This window comes from Perognathus longimembris, chromosome 14, assembly GCF_023159225.1.
Source record: "Perognathus longimembris pacificus isolate PPM17 chromosome 14, ASM2315922v1, whole genome shotgun sequence".
Lineage (NCBI taxonomy): Eukaryota > Metazoa > Chordata > Mammalia > Rodentia > Heteromyidae > Perognathus > Perognathus longimembris.
The window spans coordinates 43,480,574-43,499,133 of record NC_063174.1 but is presented as its reverse complement, the minus strand read 5'-3'; the positions used below and the strand labels follow the sequence as shown (position 1 = coordinate 43,499,133).

The window sequence follows — 18,560 nt, the reverse complement described above, 5'->3', positions numbered from 1 at the left end:
GTGGGCCAGCAGAGGTTGAGAGGACTTGTTTATTCAAGGCACAGTCATAGCATCGATCACAAGAAGGTTCAGCATTCTGGCACATTCCTTTAGTAGTGGTGAGCCGTTAGTCCACACCCCCTCCAGTACTCCCCGAGGACGCAATGCTGCTGATAGGCACTTTGCTTCCAGAGGCAGCTGGGGGATGGCAGGCCAGGGTAGGGTTGCTCAAGAACTGGTGAGGGGAGCCCTGTAGAAGTCTCCAGGCCATTCTGGGTCCCCCGGGAGGGGGCTGGATGGATGTGGCGTGGGGTAAGGTCGATGTGTAGGTAGAGGTCAGTGGGCTGAGCAAGGGTGGGAGGGGCATGCCTAGAGGGGACCCAGATGTGGTGTGTGCGTGAAGATCATTGTCCCCCTCACCAGTGGCTCTTGGAGACTGAGGTCCAGCCAGAGGGGCCAGGGCCATGTGGGCCACCCTAGGTCTTTGGGAAGAGCAGAGAAATAGTCTGCCATTTCCCCAACATTCACACCCAAACCAGGCTGCACTTGATCCAAACTCAAGGTGGACATCTCCAGCCATCCTGCCATGTTGTCTGTAGGGGGGTGGGGGAGGGCAGCAGCCACAATCCACAGGGCCTCAGGGAGCGCTCAGAGGAGGAGAGGCCCCAGGCCAGCCTTGGGCAACAGAACCAGACCCCTACTTTACAATCCACACTAGCAGATCTGGCTGGGCTTGGAACTGGCCGTTCCCCTCTGCGGGTGGAGCTCCCTGACCATTGGGCTGCAAAAAAGTGAAATCCCAGGGGGAGGGGTCCTGTGGGACCATTGGGCCAAGCCCCAGGGCATGACACACCTGTTTCTCCTCTAGAATGGGGAGCCTAGATGAGCTTCATTCAGGCAGCCACACACCTGGGACATGCTGCAGACACTGAAGTGTCTCGGGTGAGCCTGGGCCCACCTGTAGCAGGTAGGCAGCCCAGAGGGGTCTACTCCACTGGAGAAGGGGGCTCAAGAGGCTCAGGAGCTCACAGGCTCCAGGAAACTTGTCTCATGTGGTTCTGAGACCCCAGCTGGAACTGGTTCCTGGCTCATCACAGTCCTGCCTGGGCTGCACGGTGGAAGGCAGACGCCGGTACCACTCCCAGCCATGGCAGAAGCGCTAAGAGCTACCAGCGTTGTTCAGGACGCAGCTCCTCCAGCCTCCTCCAGACAGAGGCAGCCCTGGGACAGCAGCCTCACCCACCCCCGGGGATACCCTTGTTACCCGCAGCAGGACCGGGTAACATCCCTGTGGGAAGCACACGAGAGGTCACAGCAGTGGTCCTCAGTGCAGGAACAGGGCAGCCCTGAGAGGGCTGATAGGGTTCTATTTGGGGGGCAGGGGATGGCCAATACCTTCCATTGGAAACCTAGGTTTGGGACCCTCAGCTGCCGCCATCTTGGGCAGCTGGGCCCCAGTACTCAGATGGGTGGGAGGCAGGAAACATTCTTAGCGGTCACCTCCTGGGCTTTGGGGAAAATCTCATTTATCCCTTAGGACAGGGGAGGTGTGTCTGGCTTCCCACAACAGGCAGTTTGGGGAAGAGGACCCCCACCCCCACCTGACAGCAACCAGCAAGAATTAGCCATGGTTTCCTTCACCATAAAGCATGCAGGTCTCTTTAATGAGCCCAAAGTGACTGCTACCCATGTGAAGGTAAAGAGGACCTTGTTCCTGCCGCTCTTGGGGACATCTGACAAAGGGCAGAGGAAGAGGAAGGGCCTCAGTCACCTCTTCCTAGGTCTGTGGTCTCAGTTTCCCCTCACTCGGGGTGGGGTACAGAGACTCCACAGAGCCCTCGTGGGGAAACTCTCGCTGACACAGTCACCTGTTTCTTGTCGGCGAGGCTCAGCTCACGTACCTTTACCTCCTCGGGCCGTAAGCAGAGGCCAAGGGCCCAGAGCAGCAGAAACTTCTTGATGGGCAGCTGGAGCCAGGACATCAGTGCCCCCAGAGCCTTCGATGGGCTTCTTCCTGCCTCTTCCTTATCTGTATCTTCATCATGACCCACCGAAGTCCCCTGGTACTCAGTGCCTGTGTCCTGGGCTTGAGCCACCTCTCCCAGAACATGGTGACTATCTCCTCCACCCCGTCCTGGGGTCACTAGGCACTGCCCAGCACCTCCCATTCTCACTGGTTGGTAGGTCTGGGGTCACCACAAGGCCATGGCGACAGCAGAGGTTTCTGTCAGGAGTTCCCGAAGTCTGCAGGAGGAAGTGGGGGAGGCCCAGGCCGCTCTCCTGCCTTCCCCCATGCCGAGCTCCCCAGGGCCTCTGACTGGCGTCCTGATCAGTGGTACTGGCTCTGGCCCTCCAGTTCCAGCCCTTCCTGAAACCGAGCTGTGTCCAGCTCCCTCGCAAAGCCCCTCAAACCACTCTCTTCTTGTCCCTCTTCTGGCTGGCTGTTCATGGTGCCATAGGTATGCCTGGCTGGGGAGGAGGCTGGAGTCAGGGTCAGCTCGGGCTCTTGCAGCACAGTGGCCATGTAGAGCTGCTCAGGACAGAGGGGAGACGGGGCAAGGTCACATGTGGAGCAAGGCCCAGGGCACATCGTCTCCTCCCTGCGTGCCTCCCTCCAAGCCGTGGGTCCTTCCTTCCCCAGAAGCCTGCATCCCCCGCCCATCCATCCCTCCTGCTCCCAGGCTCCGAGACAGGGTCTCACTGCCTAGAAGCTCTTATAACAAGCTTAGTGGCAGGTCTCCTAACTTCAGTCCATGCCTAATCCTTCAGGACGTGTTCTATGGATTCATGATCTCTAGTCAGGCTGAATCCAAGGAGAGATGACATGGGTCCCAACTCAACTGAAGTCTGGAAAGACCTTCACTTCAAAGTGACTATGTGCTCATCCTGAGGCTTGAACTCAGGGCCTGAGCGCTGTCCCTCAGGTTTTGTACTCAACGCTAGTGCTCTTCTACTTGAGCCACAGCTCCACTCCCAGCTTTTTGGTGGTTACTTAGACTTTCCTATGTTGAGTCTTGTTCTTTCCCCCTTCCCTCTTCACAGTTGGTTCCTTTGTGTAGGGTCTTGTGTCTGTGCATGTGACTGGGTCTGTTCATCTGCTACTGTTTCTCTCTGCTTTTGTTAAAGCACTTCTTCCTTACTTTTTTGTTTTGGTGGTAGAGGGGTTTGAACCCCTGGCTTTGTGCTTGCTTGGCAGGTGCTCTACTACTGCAGCCATGTCTTTATCCCTCTTTTGCTTTATTTCCAGGAAGGGCCTCATGTTTTTGTCAAAGCTGGCCTTAGGCCTCGATCTTCCTACCCCTGAGGCTCCCCACCATATAGCCCGGATGAGAGGCGCATGCCACCATGCCCGGCTGTTTGATTGAGATGAAGCTCTCACTAACTCTTTTGGCCGGGCTAGATTTTAACCTGATCCTCTTGATCTCTGCCTCCCGAGTAGCTAAGATCATAGATGTGAGTCACTGTGCCTAGCTGTTATGCGCATTTTTACCCGGCTTGGCCCATCACTGAAGGAAGCCTGTCTCTGTGTCTTTGGGGTCCCCAGGTACTCTAGGTTCTATCTTACAAGGTTTGCCCAGTGGGTTCCTTGTTCTCCAACGTTTCTTACTCCATCTGCACCCTGGTACCCCTTTTCCCCCCGTTACTGGAGTCACATGAAAAATTCCCTCCTCTGAGAACCCTTTCCCTGTCCCGTGCTCCTTCGAGACCCCTGGCACCTGGGCACAGTCTACCTGGTACCCAGCCTGACACACATATTGTGCCTCTGCACTCAAACTTGTGGCAGGGATGCGAGTACTCAGTCCACGAGAGCCACATGGGCTTGGCAGCCCATGCCCAGCCTGCTGGGAGCTGATGGTGGACCCAGCTCGTTTAGATGGGACTACCCCCTGCCTTACCATTTGGTGCATCTGCTATAGCTCCCTGCAGCTCTGTGGAGGCAGCCGTGGGGTCCAAGGCTGAGCCCCGGCTCGTTCCTGTGTCTACACGACTGAGGACTCTGACTCCGAGGTCCCCGTGACAGAGGTTAATCTCTCTGATTTCCTCCTCTGTGAGGAAGGGTAAATCTTGGCGCTCCTCCTCTCCCTGCTCTTCAGCCAGGGCCAGGGCAGCATTTGGACCTGGGCCAAGTCCTACTGGGTCAGAGGAGGAAGCCCAGAGGGCCCGGCTCCTCCCCCACACCCAAGGCTACAGGTGGACATTAAGGGCATGGCGCCTCCCAGCGACCCTGGAGTGGGCCAATCCCCGCAGGCACCCCGCCCCCTCCTGACCTGGGTGTGTGTGTGTGTGTGAGGGTGGTGACTCACAAGGGAGGTCGGTGTGGAGGACGTGCTGCTTGGCTCCATGTCAAACACGGTCTCTGACTCCTCCGCCTCTGGCTGCAGCAGGGAGAGAGAGGGTGGGTCACAGGATGGGGGGGTGAGCTTCTCTGTTCCCTCCCTCCCACATCCAGAGGGGTCTGGACCCCACACCTGGGCCTTTCAATGGCCACCTTGGCACTCAACTCTGTTTTCAGACCTTTAGCCCAGCTGGCTGGACAGAGGCCCACAGGGACAGGGGGATGGCTGGGATACCAGGAGTCTCTTCTAGAACACTCCATTCCCAAGGATCATCATGGAAGAAGTATGAAGAGTTAGAACTGGGATTCAAAGATACGTTTGCTTTGACCCCTGTCATCTTTCATTCTCGGGTGTACCCCTAGAAGGCATCTCAAACCAATCTGGTCTGGGATCCCTCCCTCCTCTTCTTCAATGACACTGTCCCTGGACGGGGGGGGGGGTCATCATATTGACTTCTCACCAGCCTGGCCTTCCAGCCAGGTGATGGAGCAGGACGGCCAGGCAGAAAGGGCGGTGGCATGTGTGTCCAGAGCCCTAGATACTAGAGATTCCTTATGCCTGCTCATGAACTTTCTTTTCTCTGTGTATTTACTTAAAAGGTGTGTGTGTGGGGGGGAACAATTCACTGTTGTCAAGAGAAAACTGAAATGTTAACTAGAAAAAGAAATCCATAATCATGAAGAGCCAAAAGTGATGTTTTAGTCCACTGCAAATCACCACCATGTCTGCAGGCCATGTTGGTGGGGCTCTGGGAATGAGCGGGGCTCTTTTCTCCAGGAGGGCCAATGATTCAAAATTCCTTGGCCAAAGAGCCAAAGCCACCAGGGAAAGACACCAGTTCCATAGCTGGGATTCTGGAAAGTGAAAAGATGATTGCTCATCCAGCCCTAGGCCATTGCTCCCTCCACCCCGCCCCACCCCAACCCTGGGTTCCATCCTTGCTCCCAGTCCTCCAGCCCCTCGGGATGCTGCTGCCCGCTCTGTGGCTGGACTGGACTCACATGCCTGCTGTTTGAAGGTGGTATCTGAGAGCAGAAAGACAGGGGGCATGGTTTTGCAATGGGGGTCAGACTAAGCTAGTGCAAGGCACGCATGTGCACACAGGCACACAGCCCGTGAGACGTGCACACCCTCTGGGTGCCGAGACCAGTTTGTGTCTCCAGGCCCAGTAGAATCAGTGGAGAAAAAGCCAGCTGGCAACTTACCCCATATTCATGGCCTGCCCGAAGCCTTCCCAGAAAAGTGCCAAAAAAGGCAATGACAATAGAAACTATAAGCGTGGACAAGGAAAAGAAGGTGATGCTGTGGACGGAACCTGCCAAGGAGAAGAACAGGCTGTGGGTGTGGAGTTCGAGCACCCCCGCCGTGGGTGGAAGTCAGGCAGCAGAGATGATTGACAGATGCTCGGGGGATCATCTCAGCACCCCTTCCGGGACTACGAGCCTAGGATGTTGGAGAGACCCTTGCCCACTCCCCTCAGAGAACATCTGCCGTCAAAGGATCCGATGTGATAACATCCCTTTATTCTATTTGGCCAGTTTAGAGTGTGGCACCTTGGTTGACTTAAATAGCCCCATAGTGCCCACAAAACATGTGTTCCTTGGCCTGTCAGTTCCCTCTGTGACCATGGTCCCTGGGAATTCATTTCTCCCACTGCTCCCAGGCTCTGACCCGGCTCTCCCTGCAAGCCCAAACTGTGAGGCTTCACTAATCTGTGCTAACAGATTCATGTGGAAATACTTGGTCTCTTTTTAATGGAAAAGTTAGTGTTATATAGCACACACACACACACACACATACACACACATATATGGTATGTATATACTATATAATACATATAGTGTGTATATTTATATAGTTATAGTATATAACATTATAGTCACAAGTTTGTGAAATAATTTTGTATGTTCTGCCTAGAGCATGCTAGTCAGGGAAAAACTCAGGACTGAAGATTATAATGTAGATGGTCAGGATTCTGGAAACCACCATCCCTCTGTGATTTCACTCACCTCCCTAGAGCATGTGTTGAGGATTCTGGGAGCAAAAGATACCAGGCTCTGCATGAGATTGCGGGTAACAAATGCCGGTCTTTATATTTTGTCTATTTTGATAGAAACATGGGCTCCTTCATGTGGTGGGTGCTCTACCACTTGAACCATGCCTCCAGTGCTAAATGTGCCATCTTTTATTCTTTTTAAAAGACATTATGGGATAAAATTGCTTGGTAGCAGAGAAAGGCAAGCAAGCTAAGAACCTGGCAGTGACAACAAGTGGAGACGCTGAACAAGTGACAAAGCTGATTGCTTACAGCCTCCATGATGATGGAGGTGCAGAACTGCGACTGGGAATTGGGTGTCCCTCTCCTTCCTCACCCACTGTCCCCACAGATTTAAAACTGAAGAAATAGGTCTTTTTTGTGTGCGTGTGTGCTGGGGCTTGAACTCATAGCCTGGATTCTATCCTTTAGCTTTTTCACACAAGGTTGAAGCTCTACTTGAGCCACACCTCCATTTTTGGCTTTTTGGTGGTTAGTGAGAGATGAAAAGTCTCACAGAATTCCCTTCTTGGGTTGGCTATGACTCTCAGCTCTCAACCTTCTGAGTAGCTGGGATTACAGGTGTGAGCCACCAGCCAGGGTCCAGCTAGAACAAGATATTTCCAATAGAAATCCAAATCTGTACACTAGAAACCTCTCTTGCCTCAAAGTTCTACCAAGACTAGTGCATGTTCTGTGCATCCGGAGGACTCGGCTGAGCTCGAGGAGCAGTGTCTTGCTCAGTCCCCCTGGACTTGTCCCCTCTAACAGAGTTGGTATTGAAAGATTCAGAGCTGTGGGGCAGGCATGGAACCCACCAAGTCGCAGGATGGAGAAGAAGAGCATCCAGAAGAGACTCAGGAGCGGTGCGAAGATGGCCTGGTAGACTGCAGCCATGTGGATCTGCTCATTCAGTTTGGTGGGTGCATAGGAGTAGTACATGTTATAGCGGTCCGTCAGGTGTTTCATGCACAGGTAGAGCAGCCCTGCAGGGCCAGATGTGGGAGGCACATTCAGTGGCAACTTTGACAGGTGACACCTGTGCTGTCCCCAAAGGCCACACAGATACCAGAAGTCATGTTCAAGGCTTCCAGTGTGGCAAGAGCCAAATGTAGACCAGGGGGGATTTGCAGAGTTGGTTTCCTATGGCTAACGGCTTCCTCCTAAAACCTGGTCTGTAGCTTGGTGAGTTCATTCACTCATGCATTCATTTAACAAAACATCTGGGGAGCAGCTATCCAACCTCTATGCCTTAGCTTTACCCTAGACACTTCACCACCAGAGGCTTTCCCAGATCTCCTGGTATGACAGGGCTGGTGCTGAGGGGCTCAATTCTTCCTCCCAGTCTGAAAATGGACAGCCCTGAGTGGGCCTGGGAAATGACTTACCAAAAGGAACAATGATTGGACAAGTGATGCTGTACGCCATCACCACGCTGAAGACGTTCAACATCCATGCGTATTCCCGCCCATACTGGAAGTCTACAGCCTGGTCCTGGGACAGAAGACCTAGAGGTCAGCCCGAGGTCTCCCCCCAAGCCCCCCAGCTTTGCTTCTATGGCTTCTCCTAGGAGCCAGCTGGAAGTCATTGTGGAGGCTGCCTCTCTCCCTTCCAATCCTGAGGTCTAAGAGGCATCTCTTCGGATCCCTCCATGCTTCCTCTCTGGTCCCCTCCTCCTAGGAGAGGCTGAGGACTATGCTCAGATGAGGACCGGCTCTCACCTTTCTGATGTGAACTCTCTCTGGCTCTGATCTGGAAAAGAAGAGGCGGGTGCTGTACATGAAGAGGGAGCCCAGGCGCAACAGCTCCATGCCCGTGCCAATAAAGGCTGCCGTGATCACATAGTTGATGAAGAAGGCACCGTTGTCTGGCAGGAACACACACCTGGGCAAAAGGATGAGCAGAAGGCAGTGGCAAGCCAGAAGAGAGGGGAAGAGGAGAGATAAATGGGTACAGAGGGAGTGAACGTTTCATGATCATGCACTGCATAGTTACTTTTCAGTCATTGATGAGCCACATTGGACAATATCTTGTAATGTTTTATCTCCTGGTTGGGAATGTAGCTTAGTGGCAGAGTGCTTGCCCAGCATACAGGAAGCCCTGGGTTCAATTCCTCTGCACCACATATACAGAAAAGGCTGGAAGTGGTGCTGTGGTTCAAGTGGTAGTGTGTTAGCCTTGAACAAAAGAAGCTCAGGGACAGTGCTCAGGCCCTGAGTTCAAGCCCCAGGACTGGCAAAAAACAACAACAAAAAAAAACCTTGTATCTCCTAGTGAGCCTATAGTGGTCTTAAGTTTGTATAAGTATATGCTACAATGGTTGTACAACAATGCACAACCTACAGCTATAGTTCACAGAAGGCGTCCCTATCATAAAGTGACACATGGCATGTCACCCCATTGAAGCTCTTTGGAGCAGAGATGTGCATAGACTTCATAAAACAAGGTTCATGACTGTATTCATAGCTAATCAGGAGGCTGAGATGTGAGGCATTTCAAAGCCAACCAGGAAATTCCATGAGACTCATCTCCAATAACCACTGAAAAGCCAGAAGTGGAGGTGTAACTCAAGTAGTAGAGCACCAGCCTTGATTGAAAAAAACACACAATAAACCTAAGGGACAGTGCTCAGGCCCTGAGTTCAAGCCCACATACCAGCAAAAACAAAATAAAAACAAGAAACATTTTTTGGAAACTTCCTCCTCCCACCAAGGAGTCCCTGGCACCACCAAGATTGCCAAAGAGGCTTGCAATACAGGAAAGGTTAGGTGTTAGATGCAGGGGTAGCACTTCCTGGCCTCCCCAACGGAGGCCCCCCCTCCCCCAGCCCCAGGGGCCCTGGTATACACACACACACACACACACACACACACACACACACACACACACACACACAGTACTCACTGGAACCTGATGGACGCCTGCTCTAGATAGTAGATATCGAAGAGCCAGCGGAAAAAGACATCCAAACTGGAAGAAGAACAAAGCTGACCTTTAGTTAAGGAACCAATGCATTAAGGCCAACAGTTCAGTGTCTCTTTATCTGGTTTCCTTCCTTCTGTCCTCCCTTGTCAAACTGCAGAGTCTTGCTTGATTGTAGCCTGCCAGTAGGCCTTGCCCTCTTCCTTCTTCATGTGGGCCCTCTTCTGTCCCTAGCCCTCTGCCTTATGGCTGCTCAAAGCCTCTGTTTCTTCAACAGTGCTCTCTCCCTCTTCTGACTTTTTTCCCTCATATTAACTGCATTCTTCTGCTTTGGGCTGTCCATCAGCTGGTGGGCAGGCCTTAGGTTCTCAGCTAGGGTAGAGCTCAGGGCTGACATGCTAAAAGAGCTTGTGATACTTGGCTCAAGCTATGCACAGGACGAGTAAGGACTGTCATTAGAGGAATGTGTTTGAGCTATAGTATGTGAAGAGGATATTTTGAGTCAAGGCTGAGACAGGAGGAAGAATTGTGAATGGGGTATACCTACCTGGTCAGCCCCATGGAGGGTAGAATGACCACCATGAACACCAGAAAGATGTAGCATTTGTGCACTATGATGACATTCTGACTTGATCTAGGAAGAAATAGAGATGTCAATCAATGCGAGGTGGGGGGGAATCCCTCAATAGTTCATACCAATGGCATCTCCTGTATGGCTAGGAAACTGTAATAGTGTGCCTGGTGCAATTAGAGAAGCAGGAAAGTATGCTCAACTAGTGATGTCTGCCCTGGGCACAGGCAGGGGATGGAGGGTACACTCGTGATGTATATTTGACAGCTTTGTTTGTTTTGGTTTTTTTTTTGCCAGTCCTGGGCCTTGGATTCAGGGCCTGAGCACTGTCCCTGGCTTCTTTTTGCTCAAGGCCAGCACTCTACCACTTGAGCCACAGCACCACTTCTGGTCTTTTTGTATATATGTGGCACTGAGGAATCGAACCCAGGGCTTCATGTATGTGAGGCAAACATTCTTGCCAATAGGCCGTATTTCCAGCCCTATTTGACAGCTTTGTATCAAGGACACATCAGTAACGATACTCAAAATCCCTGAAGAATTTCTGTAGCCAGTAATCAATATAAATCTTATTCTTGGGCAGAGGACAAGTCAGCAGGGATTTCTATTAGGACAAAGCTGCTGGCTTATTTAGGAACTTGGAGTGTAGGGACAAATAACTTCTGAGACCTGTGCAAGCTTAGGCCAAAGCAGTGCCACTGAGGATACAGCCACTACTTTGTACCCAATTAGTTACACACATGGAAGAATTGGGACTACCAAATGGAAAACCTCCTGATTGTTGAAAATGCAGGCACTGTGGGGTTCAACTCTGTCAACGGTCAGATTGAATTCTGGCCCTTCTACTATGGTCTTCGCTTCTTACCTGATGTTCTGCAAGTAACTAACTCTTCATCCTGTGTCTTCTGCCTCAAATTCCTGGCACTGCCAGAAATTCCAGGGGCAGGGGCTGAGGGAGCAGCCCCAGAGGGCATGGCTTGGTTCTCCCTCCCCTTAGATGGTGGCCACTTAATCAATATCCCCAAGGCCCAGAAACCACCCAGCACCTCTTTCCAGAAAGAAACACTCATTGGTTTTAAGTATCAAAACCATCCCATAGTAGTTGTGGTCCTGAGACCAGAAGGGAACCACAAGAGCAAGAGCAAGAGGAGAGAAGAACCCCCCCACCCCCACCCCAGTTCACCTGGTCCAGTGGGCCTCCAAGAAGGCAGAGAAGTAGACTATCAGAGGCATGATCACTGTGAAGGCCCAGAGCATCAGGGAGGGGAAGAACTGGGTCACAATCGGGCTCTGTGCGAGGAGAGTAAGGAGGGCAAGAGAGACATCAGTGCAAGGAGCTGCTCCTTGCCTGTGGCCCCCTTCCCTTCCCCTTGCCTCTCTGCCTCCAGCTCCATCCTCCAGCAAAGCTTGTTTGTTTTCTATGCAGAGTGGGCCTGCCTCTCCCAGGCACCTTCCTGCCAGGGGAGAGGACGAGGCAGACACCCAAGATTCAGTGGAATCCCCAAGGCGTTTTCTATGCTGCCACTGGAAGGGTCCGTCTGAGATCTCCTTCACTTCGCCCTCCCGCTGTGACTCCACTCATGCTGCCACAGTTGTGTGTGGGGAGAGAGAGGAGGGTGGTGAAGATGGAGTCCCCAAAGAAAGCAAGATACACAGATGTTATGGGGCTTGGGGCCTATTGTATAGTTAGTTGATGACGGAAAATAAAGATTTGCAGTGTGTGTGTGTGTGTGTGTTGCATGTGTGCATGCATGTACACACTGAGAACAAGAAAGGGAGTAAATGGAAGGAGAAACTTTCTAGGTCATTAGACCAGCACTGGGACCTGGGCCAGTACATCCTCAGTGCTGCCTTGTGAGATGATGTCCTCTAACCTCAGGGAGGGCTCCTACAGGTGATTGCGGGCGGGGGGGGGGGGGGTGGGAGGGGACACAGGGGAAACACACCTGAAGGTCCCACTTCTAAGCAAGCACCGTGTTGGGAAGTAACCTCCATCCTCTCACCTCAACCCCATGAGGGCGCTGTGTGAGCAGAGCTGTTCACGCCCGCCATGCCCTTAATACCCACCTCCAGCTGGTGTGGAGGAGCAGAGCCCTCTAAACCCATGCTGACTGGACCACCCATCCTGCCAGACTCCCCTCAGGACCTATCTGCATCTCCTCCACTCTCCCTTTCCTCTCCCACCCAGCCCGAAGGTGGGAAATGTCACACATTCAGCCCATTTACAGTCCAGCAAGCTCTGCTCTGCTACTGGCATCTCTACCACAATGGTGTCATGTGGGTCCTGCCACCCATTCCACTAGGCCCCCATTCTCCTCCTCGACTGAGTCCTCCCTTGGATCTCCCTGGGGCCCGCAGGCTTGGCTTGAGCAGAAGAAGCACCTGCAGCTTCTCGATGGGACGGGTGACGTTGTACATGTCGATGGTGTTGATGATGATGGCGGGCGTGGTGAGAAAGAAGAAGAGGAAGAAGAGGAAGGTGTTGATTGCAATAAAGCGGGCCCACCAATGGAAACGGCGGATGGACAGGTGTTTCCTGGGGAAGGACCAAAGAGGGGGACATATTTAGTACCCTGGGTCTCAGCCCTTGGTGAGAGCATTTGCTCTTTCCTGAATGCCAACTGTGGACCAGGCTGTCTTGGTTCCATGTAACCCCTTGGGCTCAGATTGGGCCCTGGGACTTCTTGTGATACTATTTGTAAAGGCTCAGAATCCTTGTCATAGGTGGGGGGGGGGGGGGGAAGCTGAAGAAAACGTTTTCCAGGGATTGGCGGGCGCAGATGGGTCTGGGAGCAGGCAGATGCTGTGGCCCAAAACAGTGAGGGTTGTATTCAAACAGCACTGGGTTGGCCCCCATGGAGTCTCTGTTGGACAATAAATTGGAGAGGGGCGGCCCATCCCTATTGCCATCTTTTTTCTCAGAGGAACTCAGAGGAGGGAGGAGGTACAGAAGAGGCTTACCAAATAATGTCTTTGGGGTGTGGGGCGTGGGCCACCCTCCAGGAGTAGGACTTGACGATGGTGGTCACTGAGGACTGCTGGGGCCGCAGACCGCAATGGACGTACTTGTAATCATCCTGGATGCTGCAGAGGTGGGAGAAGGGGAGGAGACAGAGGTCTGGGGGTGGGAGGACAGTTAGGGAAGTTGCCTGCCAGGGTCCCAGGGCCACTCTCACGATCCCACCAGTGGGGATTCTCCGTTCCTGGGGATTCTGGAAGCCTTGCATGAGTCTCCCCAAAACCTCAGAGACGCCTAAGGCCTAGGATCTGGAGGAAGGGGCTTTCAGGAAGAGAGCAGAACCATGGTGTCCTCGATGCCTGCCTTCCTCTGTAGCGATGACAGCTTCCTCTCTGAGGTTGGAAAGAACATGCCAACTTCAGCCTCATCTTAAATTCCAGTGGCTTCCGATTAGCAAGTTCTTCCTGTATGCCTGGCTCTATGCCCATTGACGACCAATAGGGGTTCAACTGAACAGATTTCTTAACTTGAAGTGCCTCGATACAACTGAAGAATGACGGGTGCTGGCAATGAAGCCCATCTTTGACTTCTGTGCACTGAAATTAAAACTCCTATCTCCTCTGCCTGGAGTGATGCCTTTGGAAATGAGCATACCGTCTTATGTAGGTGTATTGCTTTTCTGGGGAGTGAACAGGACAGAGCAGATTTCAAATTGGGCAGATAAGAAGTTAGAGGGAAAGAAACATAGAAATCTGCACATCACTGTTCATGGCTAAATCTAGGCTGCTCTACTATTTGTAGGGTTGAGGTGGGTGAGGACAAAGTACCATGTAGTATCAGATTGTCACCAGAAGAGAAACTCCCCATGACCCTTCAGGGATTGATTCTGAAGCTCCTATGTATTTAGCTCAGCTGGTAAGGACTTTCCTGGAACATTCTAGAGTGGATCTAATTTGTATTCTATTGAGGTAAGACTGCCGGAGGCTGGGGTCTAAAAGAGGGGTTGTAGCCATAGGGTTACAGATCGGAAGAGGAGAAAGGGCAAGTAGAGCTTGGCTCTCCTGGCATTCCCCCGTGGAATGACCACAACCATGTGTATGCAATGAGGGAAACATGGTCAACATCCTTGGCAAGATGCACAAGAGGACTGGGAGGTCAAAGGCTATGCTGACCACTTTGGCACTGAGGCAAAGACATGTGGAGTGAGGAACCCAGGGCCTGAAGACTGGCTAGACCTTGGCAGCTGGGGAAATGGTACAGGCATGCCCTAGACAGCAACATGGCGGCTGCCCATGAGGAACAGGAAGTCAGAATTTGGCAGGTAGAAGAAAGTGCTCTCTCTCTCTCTCTCTCTGTATGTGTGTGTCTCTCTCTTTCTCTCTCTCTCTCTCCCCTCCCTTCCTCAAGCTAGAACAGGGAGGCCCACCCTGCACTCACCGCTTCGCCATGTTGGAGTCCTGGAAGGTGACAAAGATCAGGTCCAGACGCTTCAGGCTAATGCGGTTGAGCTCGGCATTAAACTCGTCTGTCAGCTGCTCCTCCAGCTCACTGTAATACTGCTCTGCATCTACCTGGGGCGAGAGGAGACCCTCAGAGCAGGAGAGTCTGGAACCCTAGGAAGAGCTTGCTGGATCCCAGGGCCCTGTCCATGCACTTATCTGCCAGCTCTCGACCTGCAAAAGGCTGACTCTGAAGTTCACCTTGTAAAATTCTGATCTGGGGACACAGAGGCACAGAGAAGGCAGAATGGCCCACCCACAAGACTTGGATGGACCCCAGAAAGACGACAGAATGTATAGCATTGTCAAGAGAGGACAGCAACCATTCTTCTGGCCTGGTGAGAATGTAGCCTAGTCTTACAGTAAGAGTTTAAGTGCTGAGACCCTTTTTAGCCACAGGGGTGGGGAATAAAGTAGAGTCTGTTGCCTTTGTCTGTTCCTGCTCTATCACTTTGGAAGCCGTTGGTCCATCTGTCCAGGACTGGGAGAGAGACAAAAGTAAGTCTCTCTGGGTTGTGCTGGAGGGAGAGCCAAGAGCGCCAGTGGCTCACTCCTGCAATCCTAGCTACCCAGGAGGTTGAAATCTGAGGACCTCAGTTTGAAGCCAGCTCCGGCAAGAAACTCTGTGAAACTCTTATTAACACCAATTAACCAGCAGAAAGCCGGAAGTGGAGCTGCGGTTCAAATGGAAGAGCATGAACCTTGGTCAAAAAAGCTAACGGACAGTGTCCAGGTCCTGTGTTCAAGTGCCAGTACCAGCACGCGCATGCGCGCGCACACACACACACACACACACACAGATAAAGAAAAGAAAGGTTTTAGCAACTCGACAGGGGCACAGAACATGGTGGAGAGGGAGTAAGAAGCAGGTTGCTAGAGATCTGGGCAGACCTGGATGGGTTCTGGGCCCAAGGGTGCAGGTAAGGAACCAGCCTGGAACCCTAGAGCCCCAGCCCTTCTTGGCCACCCCCAACACCCCTGCTATTTACCTCTTTGAAGCAGGTCCAGCACTTGCAGAAGCAGAGGCGGGAGCAGGGATGGATCCTAATCATTATCTTCCCACTCTTCTTGGCCTTGGCAGTATAGTAGAGCCGGCCCCGCATGGCATGGCGCCTATCCGCAGTGAGGGGTGGAGGGTGGAGGGGAGGATCTTCTGGTCAGGAGCCAGCAGAGCCCTGTCCTCCCACTCTTCCTCACCCTGGATGTGGAGAGGCCCTGCTGTGGCCTTACCTCTGATCGTCCAAGTCGATGAGGGTCCTGACATCGTAGCAGAAGTGGACTCTGGTGACCACGCACCCTGGATAGGCCTCCCTGCAGCCACAAACATGGATGCTGAGCTGGCCTGTGGGACTGGGGGGGGGTTGCTGTTCCCACCCCCGCCTGGTGTGACAGTCTGCAGGGCCGAGGAGCTCTGCTACCTGGGGCTCCCAACTGTCAGGATGGGAGCATCCTTTGTTCCAAAGGCCGAACTACCTTCAGAACTTAAACCTGGCTCATCTGAGACTTGCTACATCCTTTTTGGATGGCTTAGAACAGGGCCTGGGGCAGGCTGCCACCACTGGGCAGAAGGTTGGGGGAGGCTAGGAAAGAGCTGCTACTGAGAGAGAATGGGCTCTGTGGATAGTGTCTCTGGGGCTAGGAGCTTAGAGACACTGAAGGGCTCGCAAGACACTATGTCTGTCAGGAGCAGGTGGCTCACATCTGTAATCCTAGCTACTCAGAAGGCTAAGAAGTAAGGATCATGGTTCAGATCCATCCCAGGCAGGGAAGTCTGTGAGACTCTTATTTCCAATTAACCACCAGAAAACTGGAAGTGGCCCTGTGGCTCAAAGTGGAAAAAGCTCAGGGACAGTGCTCAGGCACTGATTTCAAGCCCCACAAGGCTTCCCCCCACCAAAAAAAAAAAATGCAATGTTTCAGGCCAGTTATCAGTGGCTCACTCCTGTAATCCTAGCTACCCAGGAGGATGAAAGCTCAAAGTCAACCCAGGCAGGGAAGTCTATGAGGCTCATTTCCAATCAACCATGGCATACGAAGCCACAAGTGGAGGTGTGGCTCAAGTGGTAAAGCATGCCAGCCTGGAGCGGAAAAGCTAAGAGTCAGCTCCCAGGTCCTGAATTCAAGCTCAAGTATGGGTACATGCACACACACATGCTCACATGTAACACACACACACACACACACACACACAGACAACTGTGTCTCAAATGCTGTGGGACAGAGCTCTCTGGGCTTAGTAGCTGAAGCCATAAGAAAAGGGGAAACCAGTAGCACTTCCTCTAGCATGCCATGCTCCATCGTGAGGGCCCTCTCCATCCGAGCTGAGTCCAGGGAGAGCCACCAACAGGGCCATCCCAGCCCCATCAACCCATTCCAACTCATACCCACGGGAGGGCCCAGGCCCAGGCAGGGATATGGGGAGGCAGCGGTGCACACTGGCCTTCCCACTCCACTTACTGGAAATGCTTGCTGATAATCTCAGGGTCTTGAATCTCCGTGGGCACATAGGTGATCATGAGTGTTCTTGTGACCTAAGTGGAGAGGGCAAATGGAGCAAGAACTCTGTGCCTGACAGGAGCTCCAAAGATTCCCAGAAGCCCTGGGGGAGCAGTCCTCTGTTCCTGCTGGGCTGCCTGATGGCCAGGGCCACCTTGGTGAAGAAACCAGTTATCCCCTTCCTGCAGCCCTGAGATCAGCAGGCAGTGCCTCTCTTATCCTCTGTGCCCTGGCTGTGGCCTCTGCCACAGATGCTGAGGTGAAGGCAGAAGGCCACAGACCAGGCCCGGGTAGGGGACCTCAGCCGCATGATTGGAAAGAGTGGCTCATGGCTGCTTGCTGCCTGTGGAGTCCCACAATGCTTTTCTGATGGCTGCGATATAAAGCTTCACGCTGTCAGGGGATCTTGAATATCGGGGAGTTGGGGGTGAGTCTATAGGTTCGATCTCGGACTGTCCTCCAAGAGTCCATGATTAAAGGCCAGAACCTTTGGGAAGTGTGGAAACTTTGAGAGGTGGGCTTGGCAGGAGTTCTCAGATCACTGGGGGTATGTTGTCCAAGGGGATTACGGGACCTTGGCCCCTCCTCTTCCTTTCTTCCTGTCCTCCTCTCTCCCTGTTCCTCCTCCCCCTCTCCCCCGTCCCTCTCAGCTTCCCAGATGCCAAGACATAAGCAGGATACTATCATAACTTTACCATAAATCTAAAGGCAATAGGGCCCACTAACCATGGACTAAAAACTCTAAAACCATAGCAAACCTTTTCTCTCTTTAGCTCAGGTGACTTGTTATAGTAATAAAAAGCCGAGAGAAGGTACACACACGCCCCTCCCTCAGGATTCCTATTTTACCCTGTAGGTGGGAAATGCCTTTCTGAGCCATCAAGATGACAGGCTTAAATAGGGGTCTTGGTGGCAATAAGAAAAGATGAATCAGGCCCTTTGGGATTGGTCAGGGATGCTCGAGTCTCCATGTCTGGCAGGGTGAAGCACTTGAGGTAGCTTCAGAGGGCATGCTTCAGCTACATGGACTCACATAGCAGGTCCCACCCTTCTGAACCTGGACTGAGGACAGAGAGACAAGGATACCCATCCCCATAGCTGCCCTTCTCCAGAGAGCCCCCATTGCTCGAGAGCCCCACCCTTGCTCCAGGTGCTGCTGTGGTAACATGGCTCTTGCTGCTGCCTACCTAAGCCCCCTGCAGAACAATGACCTCAATGCGCCTCAAACACCAAGGCATCTGAGCTTTCTCCTGGCCTGGGAGGCATGTGTAGGTCAAAGGGCAAAGGGCTCCAGTGGCTCATGCCTGTAATCCTAGCTACGTGGGAGGCTGAGATTGGGAGGACCACAGTTCCAGGCCAGTCTGGGGCAGAAAAGTCTGCAAGACTCCATCTCAGTGGAGGAAGTTGGGCGTGGAGGCACACGACTGCAATCCTAGCTACAGCAGGAAGAAGAAAAATAAGATCCAATGTGATCCAAAAAGGAACGCCTGGGCCGAAAGTGAGATACAATATCAAAAATAACCAGTGGGAGAAAAGGCAAGAGGTATGGCTCAACAGCAGAACACCTGCCTGTAAAGGGTAAGGCCCTGAGTTCAAATCCCATAGCCAAACGACAACAATAAAAAATAGATAAGGGGTTAAAGTCCCCAAACACAGCCCATGCAGACAGGAAGTCCAGGGGAAAATAATCCTACTGCTCTCCTACTGCGGGAAAATTCTAGAGCTCACGTTCCACACCAACCCCTGGTGTTCTCTGGCGGGG

The 18,560-nt window shown here is 52.7% G+C and overlaps 1 protein-coding gene across 1 annotated transcript in view; it reads right to left on the bottom strand.

Annotated features, from left to right (window-relative positions):
- Window positions 1-1,579: 1,579 nt before the first annotated feature.
- The window catches only part of Tmem63c (transmembrane protein 63C), a 58,075-nt gene continuing 41,094 nt past the window's right edge, over window positions 1,580-18,560 (bottom strand). The window contains exons 10-24 of the mRNA XM_048362568.1: window positions 16,760-16,833; window positions 15,533-15,613; window positions 15,292-15,415; window positions 14,241-14,374; window positions 12,806-12,928; window positions 12,227-12,380; window positions 11,028-11,134; window positions 9,821-9,907; window positions 9,256-9,321; window positions 8,073-8,235; window positions 7,740-7,845; window positions 7,170-7,337; window positions 5,522-5,631; window positions 4,284-4,355; window positions 1,580-2,509 (exon numbers count right to left, since the gene is read on the bottom strand). Coding sequence (XP_048218525.1) covers window positions 2,309-2,509; window positions 4,284-4,355; window positions 5,522-5,631; window positions 7,170-7,337; window positions 7,740-7,845; window positions 8,073-8,235; window positions 9,256-9,321; window positions 9,821-9,907; window positions 11,028-11,134; window positions 12,227-12,380; window positions 12,806-12,928; window positions 14,241-14,374; window positions 15,292-15,415; window positions 15,533-15,613; window positions 16,760-16,833 — 1,770 coding nt within the window. The 3' untranslated portion in view covers window positions 1,580-2,308. The remainder of the gene's footprint in view (window positions 2,510-4,283; window positions 4,356-5,521; window positions 5,632-7,169; window positions 7,338-7,739; window positions 7,846-8,072; window positions 8,236-9,255; window positions 9,322-9,820; window positions 9,908-11,027; window positions 11,135-12,226; window positions 12,381-12,805; window positions 12,929-14,240; window positions 14,375-15,291; window positions 15,416-15,532; window positions 15,614-16,759; window positions 16,834-18,560) is intronic.